The sequence below is a fragment of the Garra rufa genome, chromosome 11 (assembly GCF_049309525.1).
Source record: "Garra rufa chromosome 11, GarRuf1.0, whole genome shotgun sequence".
Lineage (NCBI taxonomy): Eukaryota > Metazoa > Chordata > Actinopteri > Cypriniformes > Cyprinidae > Garra > Garra rufa.
The window spans coordinates 27,696,282-27,722,126 of NC_133371.1; the positions used below are offsets into that span (position 1 = coordinate 27,696,282).

The 25,845-nt window shown below is 41.3% G+C and overlaps 2 protein-coding genes across 2 annotated transcripts in view; both read right to left on the reverse strand.

The window, feature by feature from the left end:
• Window positions 1–250: 250 nt before the first annotated feature.
• Window positions 251–9,405, reverse strand: LOC141345526 (pro-cathepsin H-like). The gene is made up of 12 exons (XM_073850390.1): window positions 9,315–9,405; window positions 8,976–9,007; window positions 3,522–3,627; window positions 3,369–3,439; window positions 3,183–3,287; window positions 3,007–3,093; window positions 2,739–2,794; window positions 2,557–2,638; window positions 1,841–1,909; window positions 1,658–1,764; window positions 831–956; window positions 251–703 (listed from the first exon to the last, which is right to left on the reverse strand). Exons 1-12 carry the CDS (start codon window positions 9,388–9,390, stop codon window positions 628–630), a joined length of 993 nt encoding a protein of 330 aa, XP_073706491.1. The 5' UTR covers window positions 9,391–9,405; the 3' UTR covers window positions 251–627.
• Window positions 9,406–13,037: 3,632 nt separating this feature from the next.
• The window catches only part of LOC141345197 (ras-specific guanine nucleotide-releasing factor 1-like), a 25,699-nt gene continuing 12,891 nt past the window's right edge, over window positions 13,038–25,845 (reverse strand). Inside the window, exons 5-15 of the mRNA XM_073850079.1 lie at window positions 25,501–25,671; window positions 25,300–25,406; window positions 25,030–25,142; window positions 24,841–24,901; window positions 20,854–20,957; window positions 18,944–19,028; window positions 18,636–18,833; window positions 18,362–18,441; window positions 18,072–18,189; window positions 17,918–17,986; window positions 13,038–13,703 (exon numbers count right to left, since the gene is read on the reverse strand). Of these exons, the coding sequence (XP_073706180.1) occupies window positions 13,611–13,703; window positions 17,918–17,986; window positions 18,072–18,189; window positions 18,362–18,441; window positions 18,636–18,833; window positions 18,944–19,028; window positions 20,854–20,957; window positions 24,841–24,901; window positions 25,030–25,142; window positions 25,300–25,406; window positions 25,501–25,671 (1,199 nt within the window). The 3' untranslated portion in view covers window positions 13,038–13,610. The remainder of the gene's footprint in view (window positions 13,704–17,917; window positions 17,987–18,071; window positions 18,190–18,361; window positions 18,442–18,635; window positions 18,834–18,943; window positions 19,029–20,853; window positions 20,958–24,840; window positions 24,902–25,029; window positions 25,143–25,299; window positions 25,407–25,500; window positions 25,672–25,845) is intronic.

Here is a 25,845-nt window from a genome sequence, read left to right on the forward strand (position 1 = left end):
GGTTAACTGAGGGACTCATATGCAACTATTACAGAAGGTTCAAAGCTCACTTATGCTTCAGTACTAAATTAAAAATAACATGCATTTTGTATGATCCCTCTAATTTTGGTAAAATAATTAACATTTTGCAGATTCTGCAAGGTGTATGTAAACTTTTGACTTCAACTGTATTCCGTCTCACAGTATATAATTAAAAGGCAGCATAGTTCATTTTAATACAGTAAATTTTAAACACAAGTACTCCAACAAGTGTCCTTTGCAGGTTTTATTTTTGTTTTTGAAGTCTTTAAGCTCATACACACTCACACACACAAAGAAATCCCTGAGAAAACATTTATTTCAGTACAATAATTTTGGTTGCAAACATGAACATTACAAAATCTTAATTGTAGACAGCTTCAGCACTGAACATATATAATGGAGTGTCACTGAAAGTTTTAAATGAATGTGAATCATTTTTTATTGTAAAGTTAAATAAGTATTTAACTTATTTACTGACAGCAAGTATAGACTACTACGACTCATCAATGAAGGTATTGTCCATTGTGCATAAAATGATTATATGTGAGAGTAAAATGTAATAACTTGTCTCCCTTTTCACGGTGTAAGGAAATCCCTTTCAGTTATTTACACTAAAGGTAAAGGATAGGATGAACACGCAGCAAGTCCACACATGTTCTTCCCCCTCTCAATGTAGAAATACCTGTATGGGAAAAACATTGCATTTATTGTTATTAATGCAATTAATAATTGTTAAGTTTCATATATAATCGCTACTGTGTTTTTTAACCTTACAGTAGCAAACATTTGAGAAAATTGTGCAAACAGACCCGTTAATTCCCCAGCTGGTTCCCCAGGAGTTCTTCACTATCCAGTATGGAGTTCCATTCTGCTCAGCATAGCCCACAGCAAGCACTGCATGGTTCACCTTGTCAGTAGTGTTGTGACACTGGGTGCTATAAAATACAGTCATAACATTACAGAAATTGTCATGAACTGTCACAATCCAGTATAAAAGCAAATGTATACACTACCAGTCAAAAGTTTTTGAACAGTAAGATTTTGAATGTTTTTTTAAAGAAGTCTCTTCTGCTCACCAAGCCTGCATTTATTTGATCCAAAGTACATATTTTTACTATTTAAAATAACGTTATTTTTATCTGAATATATTTAAAAATGTAATTTATTCCTGTGATTTTAAAACTGAATTTTTAGCATCGTTACTCCAGCCTTCAGTGTCACATAATCCTTGATTTGCTGCTCAAGAACATTTATTCATCTAAGAATCCTGAAAAAAATGCACTCAATTGTTTTAAATATTGATAATAAAAATAGAAGAATGTTTCTTGAACAGCAAATCAGCATATTATAATGACTTCTAAAGAATCATGTGACACTGAAGACTGGAGTAATCATGCTGAAAATCCAGCTTTGATCACAGGAATAAATTACTTTTTAATTAAATTAACTTTTTTCAAATAGAAAACCATTATTTTAAATAGTAAAAATATTTTACAATATTACTGCTTTTGCTGTATTTTGGATCAAATAAACGCAGGCTTGGTGAGCAGAAGATAATTACTTAAAAAACATTACAAATTTTACCGTTCAAAAACTTATGACTGGTAGTGTATATATATATATATTTCATCCTAACCTGGTATATACTCCATCTCTGTAGTGCATGAAATCAGATGTCACCTCATATGCAAAGCTGACAGGGTTCAACCTGGCCACAGCATCCACCATGCCCAGTTCATCATACTAATAACAGGAAATTTACAGTTAGAATGTGAAGACATGAAGTTTTATTTATATTTGTACACAGACCATCACTTACCTTTGTAATGTTTACAACGTCCTTTACAAAGGCAGCAGCCAGCTCTGGTTTGAATCTACAATTACCTTGCTACAAGCAAGTACAGTATGAACAAACATCACCACTTTATAAACAAACTCATGAAAACAATAATTAAAGGAATATTTCACCCAAATATTAAAATTCTGTGATTAATTACTCACCCAGATGTCATTCCAAACTCGTAAGACCTTTGTTCATCTTCAGAATACAAATTTATATATGTTTTGATGAAATCCGAGAACTTTCAGATAGACAGCAATGCAACTGACATGTTTAAGGCCCAGAAAGGTAGTAAGGACATCATTAAAATAGTCCATGTGACATCAGTGGTTCAAATGTAATGTTATAAAGCTATGAGAATACTTTTTGTGCACAATGAAAAAAACAACACCAACTTATTCAACAATTTCTTCTATTCTGTGTCAGTCTTCAATGTGCAAAACGTATTCTCATAGCTTCATAAAATTACGGTTGAACCACTGATGACACATGGACTATTTTGTCTATGTTTTTGGTACCTTTCTGGGCCTTAAATGCAGGGTCAAAAAGCTCTCTGATTTTATAAAAAATAACTTAATTTGTGTTCTAAAGATAAACAAAGGTCTTACAGGTCTGGAACGACATGTGGGTGAGTAATTAAATACAGAATTTTCATTTTTGCGTGAAGTGACACTTTAAAACTGTAAAATACTTACTACAGCCGTATAGGGGTAATCTTGTTCTGTCATAAGACCTTTGTTGTACATGATGTACTCAAAAGCATGACTTGGGAGGCCACTAAAAATCATGTGACAGAAGTAAAAGTATTTTACAGTCAAGACTCCACTCCTAAGACCATAAAATAAGCCAAGATAAATTTTATCTAAATCTAACTCACCCATTGCAGCCATGATTGTCAAAAGCACCTGCACAATCTACAAGCTGCTGCTCTGCCTGTAAAACAGTGCATGTTAGGAAGAGGTTAGGCAAAATAACCTGGTGTTTTATATATATTATAGTGATATTTTTATTACTACTGTGCTGTTTTAGGGAATTAGTGGTATATTCATTACAAATATTAAATAATAAGACTTTAATAACTTATATTAATATCTAATGATGAATGTTCACTGTCATTGGTAAACTTAAAAGCAACATTTACATACTAGTTGTAGGAGTTTTCCTGTGGCAATAGCAGTGACAGACTCTAGACAGCCTGTGGTGGAAAAAGTCCAGCAGCTACCGCAAGCTCCCTGAAATAGTGTTGTTGATTAAGCATCAGCACTGTTTACTTAAAAAATGAAACATTATAAGTACAATAGAGGATTAATAAACAAGCTACCTGGTTCTTGACATCAGTTACATAGTGTCCTTTCGTTCTCCAGTCAATTGTATCAGGATAAGGCCCATTACTGCTCACATGATTCCCTCTAGTGGCCGAGCAGTTCTGTTAGATTGTAAAATGTTTATGAATTGCGGTACTTTCCTATTTCCTCATTGATCACAAAAGGCTGGTAAAAACTAATACCTGAGGTTCTGTCAGGAGGTAGGACTTCTTAAATTCAGCAAAGGTCATGTCTGAAAACTGATTCAGTCCCACTGTGAATAGAAATGATATGAGATTTTTTTTAAACATCCTTTTTATAACAGTTTTAAAACAAAGACTTCATATCAGTCATACTTGAAAACTTGTGGTTTCCTGCATTATGGCGCTCAATCTTTTTGTTGTTGTCCAGGAATGTCTGTAGCCGCTGGTAATATTCATTTAGCTCATATTTCTTGTTATACTGCAAATTTCAAAAGAATAAATAAAGTGTAACGGGTGAATAAGCAAAGGGAAGCAAAAGCAGTGTAAACCAGTTTATTGTAGAGATGATGATGATGATACAAACAGAGTGAGTGAAAGTCTCTCGGTTGGGTGAGGCAGGGGCAAGATGGTGCTGGTGATGTAAGGTGAAGATCCAGGTGACGGTGAAACACACAAACGAGACACGGTCACAATAATCCCACGAAGACGATCACATACACATCCAGACTGACACGAACTCCACGAACACGAACTCCAGGGAACACGAACAGCACAGTGACAGAGAACTAGAAGAATCATCTGACGGGGAAACAGAGGAATGAGTGAGTTTATGTAGAGACCGTAAATGAGTGGCACCTGGTGAGTGTAACGATCGGCAGCTGCGCTGATGAGCATGACGTACACCACAGTCACACACACACATCACGGGACCTGAGAACACAGCGGATGTGTGAACCGTGACAGTACCCCCTCCCCTAGGAACGTCCCCTGACGTTCCCAGCCATCTGTACCTGTTGATTAAAGTCATCAATAAGGGAGTGATCCAGGATGTCTCTGGCAGGCACCCAACTTCTCTCCTCCGGACCGTAACCTTCCCAGTCCACCAAGTACTGAAATCCGCGTCCCCTTCGCCTAGAGTCCAGAATACGGTTGACCGAATAGGTAGGCTCCCCGTCTACGAGCCGCGGCGGTGGGGGAACCGGGGTGGGCGGATTAATGCGTGCAAAAAACACGGGCTTAATTTTGGAAACATGAAACACGGGATGAATTCTCCTGTACACTGGAGGGAGATTGAGGCGGACTGCCACCGGACTAATGATTTTGGTGACAGCAAACGGGCCAATAAATTTGGGAGCCAGTTTATTCGACACGGATCGGAGAGGAATGTTTTTTGTAGAAAGCCACACTTTAGAACCGACGACGTATACGGGAGGCCTAGACCGGTGGCGATCGGCTTTGGCCTTGGTGCGCGCTCCCACCTGGACTAGAGTCTCTCGGGCTCTAGTCCAGGTACGATGGCACCTCTGGACGAAGGCGTGAGCGGAGGGGACCGCGACTTCGGATTCCAGACTGGGAAAAATAGGTGGCTGGTACCCTATGCTACATTCAAATGGGGATAGGCCCGTGGAAGATACTGGCAACGAATTGTGGGCGTACTCCACCATAGAAAGTTGTTGGCTCCAGGAGGAAGGATTTCTGGTGACCATACATCGTAATGCTCTCTCCAAATCTTGGTTGGCTCTCTCAGTTTGCCCATTGCTTTGAGGATGGAACCCCGAAGAGAGACTAACAGTGGCCCCCAGAAGTCTACAAAACTCTCGCCAAAATTTGGACACAAATTGGGGTCCTCTGTCGGAGACCACGTCTGTCGGGAGGCCATGTAACCGAAAGACGTGGTCCACGACTGCCAACGCTGTCTCCTTGGCTGACGGTAATTTGGGCAAGGGAATGAAATGAACCGCCTTCGAGAATCGGTCCACCACGGTCAAAACTACCGTGTTACCCTGGGAGGGTGGGAGGGCGGTAACAAAATCTAGTGCGATATGGGACCAGGGTCTCGAAGGGATTGGCAGCGGTTGGAGGAGCCCATCTGGGGGTCTGTTAGAAGTCTTACCAGTGGCACAAACTGAGCAAGCCAAAACAAAACTGCGAACATCACGAGCCATAAGTGGCCACCAAAATCTTTGTTTAACCAAATGTAAGGTGCGACTTACCCCTGGATGACAAGCCACATTGGAACAATGTCCCCACTGGATAACTTCGGACCGTAGACTGTCTGGCACAAACAAACGGTTAGGTGGGCAACCGGCCGGAGGCGTTACCCCATGTAAGGCTGTCTTAACCTTCGATTCGACCTCCCAATTGAGGGCAGAGACAATAAGTGTCTCAGGAAAAATACCCTCGGGAGTAGACGGGCGATCGGAGCGGTCAAAAATACGTGACAAAGAATCGGGTTTGATATTTTTGGAACCCGGGCGGTACGAGAGAGTAAAATCAAAACGTCCGAAGAAAAGAGCCCACCGAGCCTGCCTAGAGTTCAGTCTTTTAGCGGTTCTGATATATTCCAGGTTCTTATGATCTGTCCAAACGATAAAAGGTACCCCCGACCCTTCTAACCAGTGGCGCCATTCCTCCAATGCTAGCTTGACTGCCAACAACTCTCTGTTACCAATATCATAATTTGTTTCGGCTGGCGACATGCGATGTGAAAAAAACGCGCAGGGATGCATCTTGTCGTCCGCGGGTGAGCGCTGTGAGAGCACCGCACCTACCCCCACCTCTGACGCATCGACCTCCACCACGAACTGACGTGATGGATCAGGGGTTACCAGGATGGGAGCCGAAACAAAGCGGCTTTTGAGGTTGGCAAACGCAGCCTCGGCTGCGTCTGACCACCTGAACGTCGTTCTGGGGGAGGTCAAGGCAGTCAGAGGTGCGGCTAGTTGGCTGAAGTTGCGAATGAAACGCCGGTAGAAATTGGCAAACCCCAGAAACCTCTGTAGGGCCTTACGGGAATCTGGGCTTGGCCAATCCACCACAGCCTTAACCTTCTCGGGATCCATGCGCATACCCTCAGACGACACGATGTACCCTAAGAAAGGAACAGACTGTGCATGAAAATCGCATTTCTCCGCCTTGACAAAAAGCCCATTCTCTAGCAGCCTCTGAAGCACTCGTCTGACGTGTTGCACATGTTCCTGGAGAGAAGAAGAAAAAATCAATATGTCGTCCAGGTAGACATATATGAACTGATCTACCATATCTCGCAACACGTCATTCACGAGTGCCTGAAAGACCCCTGGGGAGTTGGACAAGCCGAAGGGCATGACCAAGTATTCAAAGTGCCCCCTGGGGGTGTTGAAGGCGGTCTTCCATTCATCACCCCTCCTGATGCGGACCAAATGATAAGCATTCCTTAAATCCAATTTTGTAAAGACCGACGCTCCCTGCAACCTCTCAAAGGCTGAAGATATTAACGGCAAAGGATAAGTATTCTTTACCGTAATATTGTTCAGCCCTCGGTAATCAATACAAGGCCGCAGAGATCCGTCTTTCTTCCCCACAAAAAAGAACCCCGCCCCCGCTGGTGAAGAGGAGGGGCGAATGAACCCCGCTGCTAGAGAATCAGAAATATATTTCTCCATAGCCTCTCTCTCAGGAACTGAGAGTGAATAAAGTTTGCCCTTAGGCGGAGACGTACCTGGCAGTAACTCTATAGCACAGTCATAGGGACGATGAGGAGGGAGAGAAGCAGCCCGAGACTTACTGAACACTTCCTTCAGGTCGAGGTACTCCGCGGGCACGTTACACAGATCCGCTGCCTTCTCCTGAAACACAGAGCTAGAAACAGACGGACAAGCAGACACAAGACAAGATTCATAACACTTAATGCTCCACTCAGACACAGATTTAAGCTGCCAATCGATACGGGGATTATGCTTGGTGAACCAGGGGTGTCCTAAGACAATGGGTGCATGGGGGGAGTCCAAAATGTAAAATGGAATACTCTCACTGTGGTTGCCAGACACAGTGAGAGTTATGGAATCAGTGATGAGGGTGATGTCAGGAAGGGACTGTCCGTTGAGTGCGTGGACGGCAATAATGTCAGTGAGGGGGAGGAGGGGAACTTGATGGTGACGTGCAAAAGTAATGTCCATAAAATTACCCTCAGCTCCCGAATCCAACAGTGCAGAACAGTGAAGAGAACGGTTGGACCATCTTAACCTAACCGGAAGGAGCGTGGAGGTAGCACTGGATGAGGTCTTAGCAGCGGAGATCCCACCCGACAGTAGCCTCGACCTTACTGCCGGGCTGGGCCTTTTACTGGGCATGAAAAAGCAAAATGTCCGGCGGCCCCGCAGTAAAGACAGAGGCCCTGGGATCTCCGCCTCTCCTTCTCCTCCCGGGTAAGCCGAGCTCTACCGACCTGCATGGGCTCGGGATCGTAGACGTGACCGACCGCGCCCTCGCCGCTGGCTCGAGGTGGTCCTCTCTCCACAGGGGGGAGCCGAGCGGGTAACCACCGCCGCTCGACCCGGGAGAGTCGAGAGTCTACCCGCATGGCCAGACTGATGAGGCCGTCCAGGGTGGCGGGTAGTTCCAGGGCATAAATCTCCTTCTGGACGCGGTCAGCCAACCCATGCAGGAACATGTCCCACTGCGCCTCCTCGTTCCACTGACACTCCGCCGCGAGGGTGCGGAAGTCGATGGAGTAATCCGAGACGGATCTCTCCCCCTGCTTGAGATCCGCCAAGACCCGCGCGGCCTCTCTCCCGGTGACCGCGCGGTCAAACACCCTCTTCATCTCGTCGGCGAGTGTCGTGAACGAGGAACAACAAGGATCCTGATTTTCCCACACCGCCGTTCCCCACAGTGCCGCCCTCCCAGACAGTAAGGTGAGCACGAACGCCACCTTGCTCTCCTCGCTAGTGAACGTACGCGGTTGTAATGCGAAATGCATCGAACACCTAGCGAGGAAAGCTCGGCAGAAGTTCGGCTCACCAGTGTAGATCTCCGGGGTGGGAAGGCGGGGCTCGTACTGTGGGGCTGCGCCAGATGGTGTAGGAAGAACGAGCGGGGCGGGCGGTGTGGGTGGCGCAGCGGGAAGTCGAAGTTGTTGCATCCGTTGGTTGAGCTCGGACACCTGCCCCACAAGAGCTCCAATAGCCTGAGCTTGACCATCCAACCGAGAGACACATGCCTGCATGAATTCCTCCGCAGTGGGTTGAGGTGTGCCTGCTGCTTCCATTGTGGTCAGATGATTCTGTAACGGGTGAATAAGCAAAGGGAAGCAAAAGCAGTGTAAACCAGTTTATTGTAGAGATGATGATGATGATACAAACAGAGTGAGTGAAAGTCTCTCGGTTGGGTGAGGCAGGGGCAAGATGGTGCTGGTGATGTAAGGTGAAGATCCAGGTGACGGTGAAACACACAAACGAGACACGGTCACAATAATCCCACGAAGACGATCACATACACATCCAGACTGACACGAACTCCACGAACACGAACTCCAGGGAACACGAACAGCACAGTGACAGAGAACTAGAAGAATCATCTGACGGGGAAACAGAGGAATGAGTGAGTTTATGTAGAGACCGTAAATGAGTGGCACCTGGTGAGTGTAACGATCGGCAGCTGCGCTGATGAGCATGACGTACACCACAGTCACACACACACATCACGGGACCTGAGAACACAGCGGATGTGTGAACCGTGACATAAAGTTACTTCCCTTTCTCTTTCTAACTTTCACTTCCTTCCTTTAGTCCCGACTTAAATTTCCTTGTGTTGCGACATGACTTCTTTTAATTAACTTATTCTTACCTGAGACATCCATGATTTGAAAAGGTACTCATCTGTAACAAATAAACATTTGCATTTGTTTTTTTAATGCACACAATCGTTCTCCAAAGTACATTTATAATGTTTAAATTCATCATTCATCATTAAGTCTACAAAATGTATTTTAAATGCTGTTTGTATAACTATAACTATAGCCTATGGGCAACTTTAAGTCTGAATGGTGAACTTGTTATGCTTTTGTATTCAAGCCAGTAAGCGGCAAGAAGTCAAAAGCGAAAGTACACACAAAACGCAGCGGCACACGCACAGTAGCTACGTGGAAGAAAAAAGCTTAAAGTTAATAGTTGGTCTAAAAATTACCTTCCTCAGTGTACAATGGCAATGAATGCACCTGATAGAGAATGGCAAACAGAACCGGTAATATCAGCCTGTTCATCTTGTACCCTGCGAGGAACTTAGCAGCATTACAGTAGGCTATGAGATCTCATCACATGAGCGCTTCAGCACTCCTCCTACATGAGGGAGGGCTTTCATTGCCCTCTGTTCTTTGGGTTAAAGGTGCGCTCGATATACTTTTAATAATTAAACGTTTTACACAAAGAAATGAGCCGCATTTTTGGGATATACCAGTAGAGTGTGCACTGAGATAAAATTAGTCGTTTTATTTTAGGCTACATGGAGCGGCAACGTTGACATCACGTGATCAGTTGTGTAACGCAAGTGAGTTACTAATAATAAACATATGTTCTTTTAGAACAAAAATTGATTACATAAATGGTCCACATTCAAGCTATTTATAAAGTGTTACAATTATGTAACGAATGTTTTTGTTTATGAGCCAGTCTACAAAATTGGTGCCAACTGCTGTCCCCCCTGAAAAAAAAAACAGCTAAAACCAGCCTAGGAATTAGCTGGTTTTAGCTGGTCTTCCAGCCTGGCCAGCTAATGCCGCGTTCCAGGCAACCCGTTACTCGTGTTTTTCCAACCTTCTACCCGTGAAAGTGCACCGGAACGGCAACCCGTGACTTCCCACTACTCCCAGTTCCGAGTTAGTGGTTTCGCGGGCTATGTCAGCACCTACGGGTGCGGTGTTTATGCAAGTGGTACACAGTGAAAAAATAGCCTTTAGGACAATATAACGTTGCAAACAAATTAATAATAATGTAATAATAAATGCGCTCAGGCAGTTTGGGGTGACTTGCCTGGAACGCTACAAAGTCGTGAGTCGTGATTTGAAGTCGTGATTTACAGTATGAGCTAAAAAAACCTGCCTGGCCAGGCTGGGAAAGTGGCCAAACCCCTCTAAAACCAGCCTACTGACCAGCTATAACCAGCTTAAACCAGCCTGGTCGACCGACTAAAACCAGTCAACCAGCTATTGAAAACCACATATCAGTTTTAAATTTTCTTTAAATTATGAAACTTAATGTAAAAAATTTGTCCCTCATTTTTCATGTCACTACGGAAACGGTGTATGCTTTAGTCCATTATTTGACACTGATTTTAAGTACACCCCTACATTTATGATCAGAAAATAGTCAATACTCAAGGTGTGAGTGGATATGCCCCATTGTTTTGGGGGTAAATGTTTCAAAAGTTGAAAAATCTTTAAGGAACGTCACCACTGAACACCTTTTTTTTCTGCAATTAAGCACACTTTTTGGGAGTTATTCCATAACATTTAATTTTTATATGCCCACAACTGTTCAGAATTGTGCTAGCTACCCTGGTGAAAAAAACAGCCTAGGCTGGTTGGCTGGTTTTTGCTGGTCAACCAGCCTGGTTTTAGCTGGTCATAGCTGGTCAGCAGGCTGGTTTTAAAAGGGTTTTGGCCACTTTTTCAGCCTGGCCAGGCTGGGAAACCACCAGCTAAAACCAGCCTGATCAGCCTGGGTTGGGAGATCAGCTAAAACCAGCTACTTCCAACTTAAACCAACCAGCCTATGCTGGTTTTAGCTGTTTGTTTGTTTTTTCAGCAGGGTAATCATGTGCTGATTAGCATCTTTAAGCTAGGTTCAAAAGTATCTAAAATTGTCATTATTTATCCTGACTGAAACATGTCATCGTTTCGATAGTGATAAAAGGGAACACATAATCCATTATTTGCAGGAAATAAGCTAAATCTTAGCACAGTTATGCAAATTTTTAGTATTTAAGTATGTTTTAGTAGTGTTTTTAGTATGTAAGTTAAAATTCTGTAATGTAATGTGGTCGCTACCAAAGCATTACTGTCACTAAAATTGTGCAGTACTGTCACAACCAAAACATGGGATGTTTTGTCAAAAATAAAGTATACTGAATTATCAACTAAGATGTTATGATTCAATGTATATTCAAACTAATGAATCCTTAACTTTGAAATCAGTGTGATCAACTTTGTGCCTTTTAAAAAGAAAAATTGGATTCAAAATACAACAAATCTCATAAATCACACTTGAAATATTGTTAAAAATGTGATTGTTATTGATTTACCTCAGAAAAAATTTAATAAAATAGCAAAAAAATATATTTACAATGTAAATGTAACCAAAATTTAAAAAGGTTAAAATAACCCTTGTTTAAAAATTATTATTACTGTTTCTGTAGTGACAAATTTAGGGAGAGGACAAAACGTTCTGAAAATACAATACTAGAAAGTAACTGCACAACTACTAGAAATGTGTTCCCTTGGGTAAAATTTGCATACATACAAATATAAGACAGTATAATATAAGAGCAAACAAATACTGTTTGCTAAAAGCATAAATGTAAATGCTAAAAGCCCGCCGTTTTAAAACAAATGAAGTGAGCATGACAAAAACCACATACAAGGAAGCAATGTCCCCCTGAGATAGAATAGATTTATTAGCAAGAGGTAATCAGGAAACATACAGTTTATTTAATTTTCTTTCTTTTTCTTTTCTTTTCTGTTCATTTCTTTTTTCTTTTTTGTACAAAAACTGGAAATATTTCCCAAGCCGTGGAAATAAACTTAAGGGTTGAAAGATAATTCTCATACCACTGGGTATTGCTAACAGCAAAATGTTTGTTTGTATGTTTATATATCATTTATAAGAGTATGTGCACATAGATGTGTATACAGTATGTATATAGATCTACATATATATATATATATATATATATATATATATATATATATATGTATGTATATATATATGTATATATGTATATATATTTTATCCTTTTTAAAGTTTCTGGCTGATACAGTGTTGCATGCCTGCCACATGAGCGTTTAGTGTGTTTCCAGACTGTACATAGTAAAAATACATACAAATATTCACAGAATAAGCACTACATTACTATATTCCTGCTAAGAGAATGATTATAGACAGGATTACAGTATATGCAAAAACACTTTAAAGTCCTCTACCTCTAGATCATGGTTTCAAAATCACAAATCATATAGCATTGAGTGTGTAAGCATAGGATACAACGCTTTAAAGAGGTGTGCTTTAAACTAGTACATGTTAAGAAATACATAGGGCTGCATGTACAAAATATACAGAATACTTTTCTGTGTGGCGAGTTGACAATGTTTGTACAAAAATGTTTCTACGGTCGTTTTTTTTTTTTTTTTGTTCTTTCTTTTTTAGGTAAGGATGCAGAACCCTACGTCTTTATTCTAGGACTACAAAAATACCCTTTGTATGCTGCAAGCGGGAAGGTCATTCACTTTTGATCATACTCGTATACGACAATGCATTTTACAAAGTGATATTCAGTCACGTTCCACAATCACTGGAACAGCAAGAAGGACATAGATTGTCTGTAAATGTACAATAGCTGGATAATCTGGTGTAGAAGGATAGTGTTGAACCCAGAACTGCTAAGAAATGTGGCTGTGAGCAACGGAAACATTACATGGGTAAACAATCACGAAACAACCAGTTTCAAAAATAAATATGCCAATCTTGCTTCTTTTTATGAAGAAGTAGTATAATTTAGGGCTGAGGATTTTTTTTATTTTCTGCAAAATAAATTTTGCATGCAAGAATAGATCAAAATTCTTATTGGCCAATAGGAGACGCATTTAATGGAATATAATTACCAATTCACTGTCTGGTTTAATTAAGTCATGCCAAAACTGTTAAAAAAAATGTCATGGCAGTTTAGGCATGTCCAACCAACCCCTTGAGAAATCAACGGACGGATGTTAATTATCGCAACAAATAGATGTAAAATGCTGTTGAGTTCTGCTAAGTACAGTGACATGGAATATAATAGTATAACAGTATAAGTGTTTCTATATGCTTGGTTGTATACAGTAATATATCTGCTTTCCACATTGCTACATGGTATGCATATACTGTAAATTAGTTACATGCATCTATTAAAATTTCAAAATGCTCCTGCCATCCTTTTATATTTCATTGAGGTGATGTGGATGAGCCTGATCAATTAAAAAAAACAACCACACCTTGAACTAGGATTATATCCTACTTGGATTTGGAAACAAATATGATTCCCTAAAGAACAGAGGCTGAAATCAACAAGTTCTTGGTGAAAGATCTGAAACAATTAGGCAACATTTGGTTACGACTAAAAACAAGGAAACACATCCAGGAGTAATAATCATGTTACGTAACAGAACACATGGATGTATACTGTAGAGAGCGTGGTGTCTGTACATTGTGTCGATGTTAGGTGGAGCCTCTCTCAGTTGGGTACTTTAGGCTCAATTCTGAGAGAGGCTTCATACAGGCCTTCTTCATCCATCACTGAGCTTCCGTCCAGTAAATACAGTGCTGCCTGAAAGACAAACGCGGTGTCAGTTTCATATCGAATATGTGATTCTTTAATACAACCGTGGGTCAATTCTCAAAGTTCCCTACACTCTAGATTCCAATAAGTTTTTTTTTTGTAGCAGTGCTACAGAAGAACAATTTTAGGTTCACCAAAGAGCTTTTCAGTGAGCAGCTCTTAAAAGAACCACTTTTTTTAAGTGTGATTTTTTTTGTTCAAAATCTAAAGAACCTGTTTTTTTCACTATAAAGAACCTTTTGTCCAGTGATGTTCTTCATGGAACCACCAATGCAAATTAAAAGGATAGGTCACGCAAAAATGAAAATTCTGTCATTAACAACATACCCTCATGTCGTTTCAAATCCGTAAGACCTTTGTTTATCTTCGAAACATACAAAAAGTATTCTCATGGCTTCATAACATTACGGTTGAACCACTGATGTCACATGGACTATTTTAACAATGTCCTTACTACCTTTCTTTGGACTTGAGCATGGTAGTTTGGTTGCTTAGTTTGTGTTCTGAACAGTGTTAATTTTGACAGTAAATTTTTATTTAGTCTTAGGGTGCGTTCACACTTGTCATGTTTGGTTCTGGTGCGATTGCTTTGTTAGTGCGGTGCATTTGAGAAAGTGTGAATGCTGCCATCCGAACCCTGGAGCGCACCAAACAAGCGGACTGAGACCACTAAATAGATAGGTCTCGTCTGCTTCCAAACAAACCCTGGTGCGATTGCTCAGTTAGTACGGTTCGTTTGAGTAAGTGTGAACGCTGCCATCCAAACCAAGACCACTAAAAAGATGGGTCTCGGTCTGCTACCAAAAGAACTCTGGTGCAGTGTGAACGCTGCCATCCGAACCCTGGTGCGCACCAAACAAGCGGACTGAGACCACTAAATAGATAGGTCTCGGTCCGCTTCCAAACGAACCCTGGTGTGATTGCTCAGTTAGTGTGGTTCGTTTGAGTAAGTGTGAACGCTGCCATCCAAGCCAAGACCACTAAATAGATGGGCCTCGGTCCACTACCGAAAGAACTCTGGTGCGGTGTGAATGCTGCCATCCGAATCCTGGTGTGCACCAAACAAGTGGACTGAGACCACTAAATAGATGGCCCTCGGTTCGCTACCAAAAGAACTCTGGTGCGGTGTGAATGCTGCCATCCAAACCCTGGTGCGCACCAAACAAGCGGACTGAGACCACTAAATAGATGGGCCTCGGTCCACTACCAAAAAAACTCTGGTGCGGTGTGAATGCTGCCATCTGAACCCTGGTGCGCACCAAACAAGCGGACTGAGACCACTAAATAGATAGGTCTCGGTCCGCTTCCAAACGAACCCTGGTGTGATTGCTCAGTTAGTGTGGTTCGTTTGAGTAAGTGTGAACGCTGCCATCCAAGCCAAGACCACTAAAAAGATGGGTCTCGGTCCGCTACCAAAACAACTCTGGTGCGGTGTGAATGCTGCCATCCGAACCCTGGTGTGCACCAAACAAGCGGACTGAGACCACTAAATAGATGGGCCTCGGTCCACTACCAAAAGAACTCTGGTGCGGTGTGAATGCTGCCATCCGAACCCTGGTGCTCACCAAACAAGCGGACTGAGACCGCTAAATAGATAGGTCTCGTCTGCTTCCAAACGAACCCTGGTGCGATTGCTCAGTTAGTACGGTTCGTTTGAGTAAGTGTGAACGCTGCCATCCAAACCAAGACCACTAAAAAGATGGGTCTCGGTCTGCTACCAAAAGAACTCTGGTGCAGTGTGAACGCTGCCATCCGAACCCTGGTGCGCACCAAACAAGCGGACTGAGACCACTAAATAGATAGGTCTCGGTCCGCTTCCAAACGAACCCTGGTGTGATTGCTCAGTTAGTGTGGTTCGTTTGAGTAAGTGTGAACGCTGCCATCCAAGCCAAGACCACTAAATAGATGGGCCTCGGTCCACTACCGAAAGAACTCTGGTGCGGTGTGAATGCTGCCATCCGAATCCTGGTGCGCACCAAACAAGTGGACTGAGACCACTAAATAGATGGGCCTCGGTCCGCTACCAAAAGAACTCTGGTGCGGTGTGAATGCTGCCATCCAAACCCTGGTGCTCACCAAACAAGCGGACTGAGACCACTAAATAGATGGGCCTCGGTCCACTACCAAAAAAACTCTGGTGCGGTGTGAATGCTGCCATCTGAACCCTGGTGCGCACCAAACAAGCGGACTGAGACCACTAAATAGATAGGTCTCGGTCCGCTTCCAAACGAACCCTGGTGTGATTGCTCAGTTAGTGTGGTTCGTTTGAGTAAGTGTGAACGCTGCCATCCAAGCCAAGACCACTAAATAGATGGGCCTCGGTCCACTACCGAAAGAACTCTGGTGCGGTGTGAATGCTGCCATCCGAACCCTGGTGCGCACCAAACAAGTGGACTGAGACCACTAAATAGATGGGCCTCGGTCCGCTACCAAAAGAACTCTGGTGCGGTGTGAATGCTGCCATCCGAACCCTGATGCGCACCAAACAAGCGGACTGAGACCACTAAATAGATGGGCCTCGGTCCGCTACCAAAAGAACTCTGGTGCGGTGTGAATGCTGCCATCCAAACCCTGATGCGCACCAAACAAGCGGACTGAGACCACTAAATAGATGGGCCTCGGTCCACTACCAAAAAAACTCTGGTGCGGTGTGAATGCTGCCATCCGAACCCTGATGCGCACCAAACAAGTGGACTGAGACCACTAAATAGATGGGCCTCGGTCCACTACCAAAAGAACTCTGGTGCGGTGTGAATGCTGCCATCCGAACCCTGATGCGCACCAAACAAGCGGACTGAGACCACTAAATAGATGGGCCTCGGTCCACTACCAAAAAAACTCTGGTGCGGTGTGAATGCTGCCATCCGAACCCTGATGCGCACCAAACAAGTGGACTGAGACCACTAAATAGATGGGCCTCGGTCCACTACCAAAAGAACTCTGGTGCGGTGTGAATGCTGCCATCCGAACCCTGATGCGCACCAAACAAGCGGACTGAGACCACTAAATAGATGGGCCTCGGTCCACTACCAAAAAAACTCTGGTGCGGTGTGAATGCTGCCATCCGAACCCTGGTGCGCACCAAACAAGCGGACTGAGACCACTAAATAGATGGGCCTCGGTCCACTACCAAAAGAACTCTGGTGTGGTGTGAATGCTGCCATCCGAACCCTGGTGCGCACCAAACAAGCGGACTGAGACCACTAAATAGATGGGCCTCGGTCCACTACCAAAAGAACTCTGGTGTGGTGTGAATGCTGCCATCCGAACCCTGGAGCGCACCAAACAAGCGGACTGAGACCACTAAATAGATAGGTCTCGGTCCACTTCCAAACGAACCCTGGTGTGATTGCTCAGTTAGTGTGGTTCGTTTGAGTAAGTGTGAACGCTGCCATCCAAACCAAGACCACTAAAAAGATGGGTCTCGGTCTGCTACCAAAACAACTCTGGTGCAGTGTGAATGCTGCCATCCGAACCCTGGTGCGCACCAAACAAGCGGGCTGAGACCACTAAAAAGATAGGTCTCGGTCCGCTTCCAAACGAACTCTGGTGCAGTGTGAATGCTGCAGATTCGTTCTAAATGAATCTCTTCCAAACTCGTCCCTCCTTAACATTTTTATCTAGTTTTTATTAGTTGATAAAAACGTCAGTAGATTTTCTTCATAGTTTTTGTCATTCAAAATTAGCTCTTGTTTTGTAACTGTCTCATTTTCGTCAGTGAAAAATTGTCATTGATTGAAATTAACACTGGTTCCGAAGATGAACGAAGGTCTTTTGGGTTTGAAACATCATGAGGGTGAATAATTGATGACAAAATTTAAATTTTTTGGGTGAACTATCCCTTTAAGAACAAATTAAATTAAGATTGTGAAAGTGTAGAAAAAAAGAAAATATTCTTGTAAATGCAATCAAGTTGGTACCATTTTGTTTTGCCTTTATTTTTCAGTAAAGCAATGTTAATGTTAGTGAAGGTTAGAATTTCTGAAGTCAAATAGATTTGGTGATTAAATAAATTTATAGAGCTAGCGTGATGTGTTTTTGCATTGTGTTGGGCCTTACAGCTAAGCTCTAACTGTTTTTAATTTGAATATGATTATGTACAGAATGAAACATAGCAAACTTAACAACCACAAATTTTACTAGTACTAGTGCATGTTGATCATGAAAGCCTACATCAGAATAAGCCAACATTAGTTCAATACCTTTGGCTGGTAATCAATCTTGTATGCCGTTTGCTGAAACTGCCTGATTTCTCGGATGATATGGGAAATCTGTAAAATGAAGAAATATGCTAACAAAATTAGATCTATAACTTTTCCACACATGCATTAAAGAAATGCATATAAAAAGACACACCATTCTCATTTTGGAAAAGTTGACCAGGTTGTCTTCTGTGTAGTTGGGCGTCCCCTCCTCAATAAAGGCCAAATCAGTGAGGTACATTCCCAAATATGGCACACAGGGAGGGTCACAACTAGCAGAAATATTAGAAAAAATGCAGTGTTAGCCATACCCATTTTTTTAAAAGCTGTATCATTTTATCATAACCAAATGCTATGACAAAAAATGTATAACTTACATGATCAAATACAAAAGTCTGACTTGAAATTATAGCAATAAGTACTGACTTGCTAAGAAACACCTACTTTTTTAAGGCCTCTCTGAGGTTCTTGAATCTTCCTTCAGATGAGACCAACTTCTGCAGCTTGTCGATGACTGTTTTAGTCTTTGATTTAAATTAAATGATAAAGTGTGTTAAATGTTTTCAGATCACAACATCAAATAGCAGTTAATCAATACTGAATCAACAGGAGTCAAGGAAATATTCTTTTATTGCCTTAAACTGCACCGGTCCTACTTTAGTCTATTTATTTTTTTATTTTTTTTATTTTAACAAGGTTTTATTTGACAGTTCCACACCTGTTTGGACACTTTGAGCCAGGTCTTCTTCAGACGGAAGACGGAGCTGCGATTGAGGGATGAGGTGATTTCCAGCACGGCATTGTAGTTATGGAGACAACGGCAGATATCGGCCACCGCCACCCACTTCTCTATCACTGCTACCCGTACATTCACATCTTCGCTGTTCAGGATCTCTGTAGCGATCAGGTTACTGATCTTTAAAAGAAACATATCAACATTATATTTAGTATGCTTCATTTGGAACAAATACACTGCAACAACTTCGCACTTAACTAGGACCGAATATTTTGACACTGAACACTTACATCATTGAAGTGTTTTGTCGTTTTCATGATGTAAGGTGTCTTCTCATTTTTGTCGTTCTTCATCCATCCTTGACCAAAAAACTCCCTGTTCATGACAATAAACACATTTGTGAGGAAAAACAGTGTTTCTCCTTGATTATTAATACTGTGTTACCTGAATGATCCATAGTTGTTTTTCTGTTTAGTGATAGGTGTTCATGAGTCCCTTGTTTGTCCTGAACAGTTAAACTGCCTGCTGTTCTTCAGGTCCCACACATTCTTTGGTTTTTCAACATTTTTGTGTATTTTAACCCTTTCCAACAATGACAGTATGATTTTGAGATCCATCTTTCCACACTGAGGACAACTGAGGAACTCATCTGCAACTATTAGAGAAGGTTCAAACACTCACTGATGCTCTAGAAAAGGAAAAACCACGTATTAAGAGTGGGGGGACGAACATAAGGGCAAATTTAAATTTGTGTTCAAAAGTTTTCACCCTCGGCTCTGCTGGAAAACCAAATAATTTGCGGGACCTGAAGGATTTTTCTGAAATGCTTTAACTGTTTAGGGCAAACAAGGGACTCTATCACTAAACAACAACAAAAACAACAAAAAACACACACAGCTGTGGATCATTCAGGTAAGAACAGTTTTAAGAATCAAGAGGATGTAAACTTCTGAACAGGGTCATTTTTATAAATTCAACTATTATTTTCTCTTGTAAACTATGTGTAAACATCTTTTATGTGAAATATCTTATTCAGATCAGTACTAAATAAACAATAACATCTCTTATTTTGGTAAAATAATTAACATTTTGCAGATTCTGAAAGGGGGGTGTAAACTTTTGACCTCAGAACTGAGCACCTCTAGAGGGCACTCAATCCTATACCTTTGCCAGACTCAATTTCCCATAACCCCTGCCCAGGAACTGATGCTGCCTTCATGTGATATTGGAAAGATGATGCTTTCCACTTGTCAAGTGGAAAATACCAGTGTGTCGTGTTCAGGTGCTTTTGTTGTCGTAGTGAAGAGAAACATGGCGGACTCGGAATTTGTCCTCACATGATACTTTGGTAAAACAGACCGAATAAAATAACATGAGAAAATTGCCTCCTTCAGAACACTGTACTGCACTGCACCCTACTGGAGGCAAGCCCCGACGAGCTAGCATCTTCTCTTAACGGTATTTTTAAAGACAACACTACGTTTAAATAGCGACGTTATTAAAATTCTTTATGCCCCAGCATTATGGGGGCTACTAACTAACCAACTAAACAGCAGAGAACTTTTAACATCATGCAATGCTACCATTCAGTATAGTTTCGTTGCTGTCCGCCATGTTGAAAGGTCAAAGTTTATCCCATCTCGGCAGCTCGGGTGTCATAAAAAAATTCGAGCTTTCCAGTGGAAATTACAACGTGAGTGGGTGTTCATGTGCAATTTCGATGTCGGATTTTGGTATTTACCATAATTACGATAGCACATGAAGGCAGCATAATCTCAGACTGTTCCTGTTTCCTATCAGGAGGACTATATAAGTTGGACACTATCACACACATTGCTATTGTTTATTCCTAGCCACCCTAGTTTCTGTGTGTTCCATGTTTTCCTAGTTTTGCCTTTTGACCTCCTGGACTGTTACCTTGTTTTCTGTGATTGTTTGCTGCCTGCCCTGACCATTGCCTGTTTATGGATTACTCTTTTGCCTCTGCCTTGGATAATATTGTTTGCTGGTGTTTGACTCTGCCTGTATGACTACGCCTTGTCTAATAAAGCATGCACGTGGATCCTCCAACTCTGTTGTCACGTCCTCACATTACAGTATGCATATAAATGAAATAATTTTCATTTTTTTCATCTGTTTACTCTCTAATTACTCATTTATACCTAAAAAAAACTATACATTGAAATATAAGCATACTCACTCATATGGTATGACTTTGAAAACAAGGTGGTCCAGCAAGGTGAGCTGTTCTGCGATCTCCAGAGCTGAATGATTCTCGAAAGGCTCTGACTTTCCTCCTTCCGCCTATATAACAAATCGATTAGTTAGATGAGATACTGAATAATGAATTTCAACAAAGTTTACACACCTTGTAAATGGTTAAATACACTATACACCATAATATAATCTGACACAGAAGAGGAGTTCTGGAATGTACGCTACAAGCCAAACATTTTCAAAAAGTAAAAAAGTAACATTACAAATTGATTCTTTAGCAGTTTTTTCAGCATTCTTTAGGGTGTTTGAGGTGCTATATTTAAGCAATAAGGTACGAGAGGCCGTGCTGTATCGTGAATAAATCACGGCTGAAGGGCGTTGTTAGGCACGACGCGAAGCGGAGTGCCTGCAATCCCTTCAGCCGCGATTTATTCACGATACAGCACGGCCTCAAGTTCCTTATTGCTTTTATAAAACGGTTTCCACACAATAAAAATATTAATATCAAAAATATATATTAATTTATATATATATATATATATATATATATATATATATATATTAGATTGTACGTTTTCATAAAGTAAAATCATTAACTGCCTTCCGCTGTAAAAAGTAGTCCCTAACTGCTAAAGCTTTGTTTACGTTGCTAAGGGTGGTTGCTAAGGAGGTTCAATGATACACAAAACCGTTGAGTGAAGCGGTCATAGCCGTGCCGTATCATGAATACGACACAGCTGCTGACCAATCAGAATTGAGGAATGGAACTAACCGTTTTATAAAGAATACAAAGGCTGCGTCCGAAATCGCATACTACTTAAGTAGGTACTACATTTAAATTTAAACGTACTACCCGACCGTTAAAACAGTACGTTCTATATAGTATGAATGTGGGTAGTATGAATGGAATTCGGACGTACTACATCCGCCATATTGATGTTGTCACTTGTCTTGCGTCATCACAACATTTACACTTGAAAAGAGCCGCGTCTCCATAGATATATATATGTAGATGCCTCATTAGCGACCGTTTCTATGGGCCGTTTATACGTAAGCCGTCCGCCATTTCACTGCGGTCCACTTGACGTCATTCACCCATAGATCTATGTAACTGACCATAGTAAATCACTGAATATTCGAAATGCCACAGTCCTGCACAGCCGTTGGCAAACCTACTATATGGTGAATGACGTCAAGTGGACCGTTCCGCATCTACGTGCTTGGAGCGGTCCGATGAGGCACCTACGTATATATATCTATGCGCGTCTCCACTTTCCGCCATTTTTCGAATATGACGCCTCCTCCCGCGGAGCCTCATGGGATAGGAAAGCGTCCATGGTATGCGTACTACAGAATTCTGGCGGAAGCAGTAGGTCATCCGGGTACTTCTCGCCTACTGAATTTCGAATACTATGAATTCGGACATACTACTTGCCTCGCTTACTGTTTTTCACGTACTATATAGTAGGGTAGTATGCGATTTCGGACGCAGCCAACGAACCCGTTAAGACACTGTAAAGTTCTTTACATGTTCTCTAACTCTTTCTAAGGGCCAGATTTACTAAACAGGGCACATTAGCAATAAAGCGCAATTCCATAAAAGCACCGATGGGAGGGGAAATTCTGTGTGATTTACAAACAATCAGTACCGCCGCTCCCTAAATGCAGAGTACGCAGTCTGCGTAGGGCACAAACTCCCAGGGGGGCACCATCCCAGCTGCTCAAAAAAATAGTTTTTATATATTATAATAATAAATTTAATAATATACATATACAAATAAACAAAAATATAAACATTTTTTTGCATTTTACGGTAAACGCAGAGTAGGCTAGTAAGCACACGTGATGACACGCAGCATCTGCGCCACGACGCGCCCTCACCTCTGTTTACGGCCTGTTATTTGGCCAAAAATGATGATAATAATTGATGAACAAAATGCCTGGTCCTGGAAAGAGACATCAACAGTCCAGCGCCGAGAAACGACAGAAAAAATAAAAAGCCCAAGATGAAGCCCGTGCATCACTTTCAGGTACGTTCATAATCCTGTGAAACTTTATTTTATTCTGTCGACGTTAATAATGTGTTTTAATGTCGGTAATAATGTCACGACTAACACATCTTTCTTAATATGAATACAAGCAGATCTAAGTAAACAAAATGACTTAAAATGCATTATGTTAAAACACAGAGGCAATTATTTATATGAATTAATTAATAATGACCATATAGTGTCATTAAATAACATTGTTATAAATGATACAATTTATTTATGTATTTACTTTTATTTGAATAAAGTTCTATTTTGGCCCCTATTGTAGGTGTTTTTTTATTATGTTATTTTTACTTCTGTAATATTTGGGGGAGGGGGCACAAAAGTAAATTTCGGCTTTGGGCACCCATTTGGCCAGCAGCGGCCGTGCAAACAATGTGCACATTAAACACAGACACAGCCAGATTGCTTCCATAATGACCAGCAAGATCTACCAAGATCAGCGCAAATTATTGACTGATTTTTGCTTTTTTGGTGATAAATAATGGCGCAAATACTAGTAATTTCACGAGCACAAACATTAGTAAATCACATTTTAATACTCTTCTCCATTCATTTTGCATCTGAAAGGGAAACTCCTACAAATTAATATTCAATAAGGTCACTGTGCATCTTCAGTAAATCCTGACAGTACTATTTTCATAGCAAAGAATCGATACCTCACTGTTGTTTTCTATTCTTGTTTTTTAGATTGGAGGAAGCTAATTTCACCAAAGGTCGTAGAAAGTAGGCTTCTCATAATATAAAGCTTTATTTGTGAAAATTACAATACATTTCTGTAGCTCTGATTGACTTTAAAATGTAATTTTGTCTGCATTGCCTATAAAATTAGTCATAGCCCACAGCTCAGCTCAGAATGGAACAAGATTTGAAGTAAATAAATGTGCACAGTTCAGCTGAATGATGTTTACTTTAACCGTATACTTTGCACAAAATTAACTAAATGATAGGTGCTCTCAGTGTTTTCTTTCAGAAATCATGATAGAAAGGTTAAAAAAAGTATTTTATTTAAGATGGAAATAAGCCAAGACCCTCGATCACGCCATGATCTACAGTGTTTTGACGTGCAGTGCTCAAAAATGTAGACAACATTAGCAAAGTTACATCGTAAAATAACTGAATTATTTTAATGAAATGATTCGTTAAAATTATCTGACTTATTATCATTTAGTTTATTTTCGTGAAATGACATTCAGCGACGTTTGATGATGCAGCAGCCTAGATACGCAGCCTTCCATCAGAAGAATCAATTCTTTTTTTTGGATTCCCAGCCCTAGTTAAAAAACGGTTTGTGCTGGTTCAAGCTTAGTAAATCTGGCCCTTATCTCTTAGTTTTGCTGAGAAAATGATTACAAAACAACATTAAAATACAGTGTATTTCCTGAAGATAACATGGTTCTCAACCTTTTTGAGCCCAAGGGTTTCAAATATTCCAGGACCCCACACAAGACTTATCCTCATGTTGTTCCAAACCCGAAAGACTTTCGTTGATCTTCAGAACAGAAATTAAGATATTTTTTATGAAATCCAAGAAATTTGTTGATTCAATTTGTTATTTTTGTTTTCTTTGCGCAGAAAAACTATTGTCATAGCTTCATAAAATTACAACTGAACCACTGATGTAACATGGACTACTTTATCAATGTCCCTACTAACTCTGGACCTTGAACGTGGTATTTGTGTGGCTGTCTATGCAGGAAAGCTCACTTGTTCACTTGTTTTTTGAAGATGAACAAAAGTTTGGAACGACATGAGGGTGAGTAATTAATGACAGAATTTTCATTTTTGAGTGAACTATCCCTTTTATAATCTTACTGACCACAAACTTGAACAGTAGTTCAAATGTATTGGTAAGTTCTGATCATTTTAGCAATGAATGCTGAGTAATTTGGAGGATGACCCAGAATCTCCCCACTCACCATCTGCAGCACCTCCTCCAGAGAGATCTGATTGTCACCAGGATCCTCCTGTGTCAACGTCCTGTCCAAAAAAAAAAAAAAAAAAGACTGATTCATCTAGATAAACAGAAGTTTATCAGATTACAGAAATACTGCAGGACAAGATAATCAAGCTATTGCAACACACTGGTGTAGACAGACTCTACTCACCTTATGATGTTGGCAGCAGCTTTCCTTTCTTGGGTCAGAAGTTCAGGATCATGCATCACTTCCTCCAGGAAACTAATCACTTTCATTTTGAGCTCAGTGTTGGTTTCAAAGTCCTGCAAACATACACACAATACATGGGTTATACAAAAACAAATGTTTATTTTAAGAATTTATCGCTGAAAGGTTCTTTGGGAACCCGCAATGGTTCTTTTATGGCATTGCAAAACCCTTTTATTTTTTTAGGAGTGTATAATGTTTACTCCATCTCACCTGCGAGTGTTTGGACACCCAGTGCCTGAGGACATTGAGAACTCTGTTAGTTGCTGCTCGGCGAATCACAAACTCCTTATCTCCGTTCCTCTGATCCGTGGGGAACCCTGATAACCAATCAAAATTCACATTAATCCCTCTTCTGCCAGGCAACAAATATCCACAGCCTATGAGAGATTGAAACAGATTGCTGAATCCTACCTGTGCTTGCCAGAGACATGCGACGGTACTTCTCCTTGGTCGGCGTGCCCTCGTTGGCACCTGCAGTGGCAATGGCGAAGGCAGAAGCGGCAGACAAGGCGCTACGGTTGTTATCCAGCTCCCGACAGGACGACATCACCATGCCATTATTGTACGAGAACAGAGAGAATTCTGCCCAGAGTGAAGGACAGACAGCACGCACACTTGTCAAATGCATGTTTAGAGGTTAATACAAAGTTCATTTCGATTTCATTTCAGAATTAAACTAGTAAATATCATTTTGATCAACATTATATCAGCATTTTATATATTTACAGCAATACATTGTATGGGTCATAATAATTT

Coding starts and splice junctions, on each gene's coding strand:
- LOC141345526 (XM_073850390.1), bottom strand. CDS start 9,390: ATGAACAGGCTGATATTACCGGTTCTGTTTGCCATTCTCTATCAGGTG. Junction 2,795..3,006: donor CAGGAAAACTCCTACAACTA/GTATGTAAATGT, acceptor ACTGTTTTACAG/GCAGAGCAGCAGCTTGTAGA. Junction 2,639..2,738: donor GACAATCATGGCTGCAATGG/GTGAGTTAGATT, acceptor CATGATTTTTAG/TGGCCTCCCAAGTCATGCTT.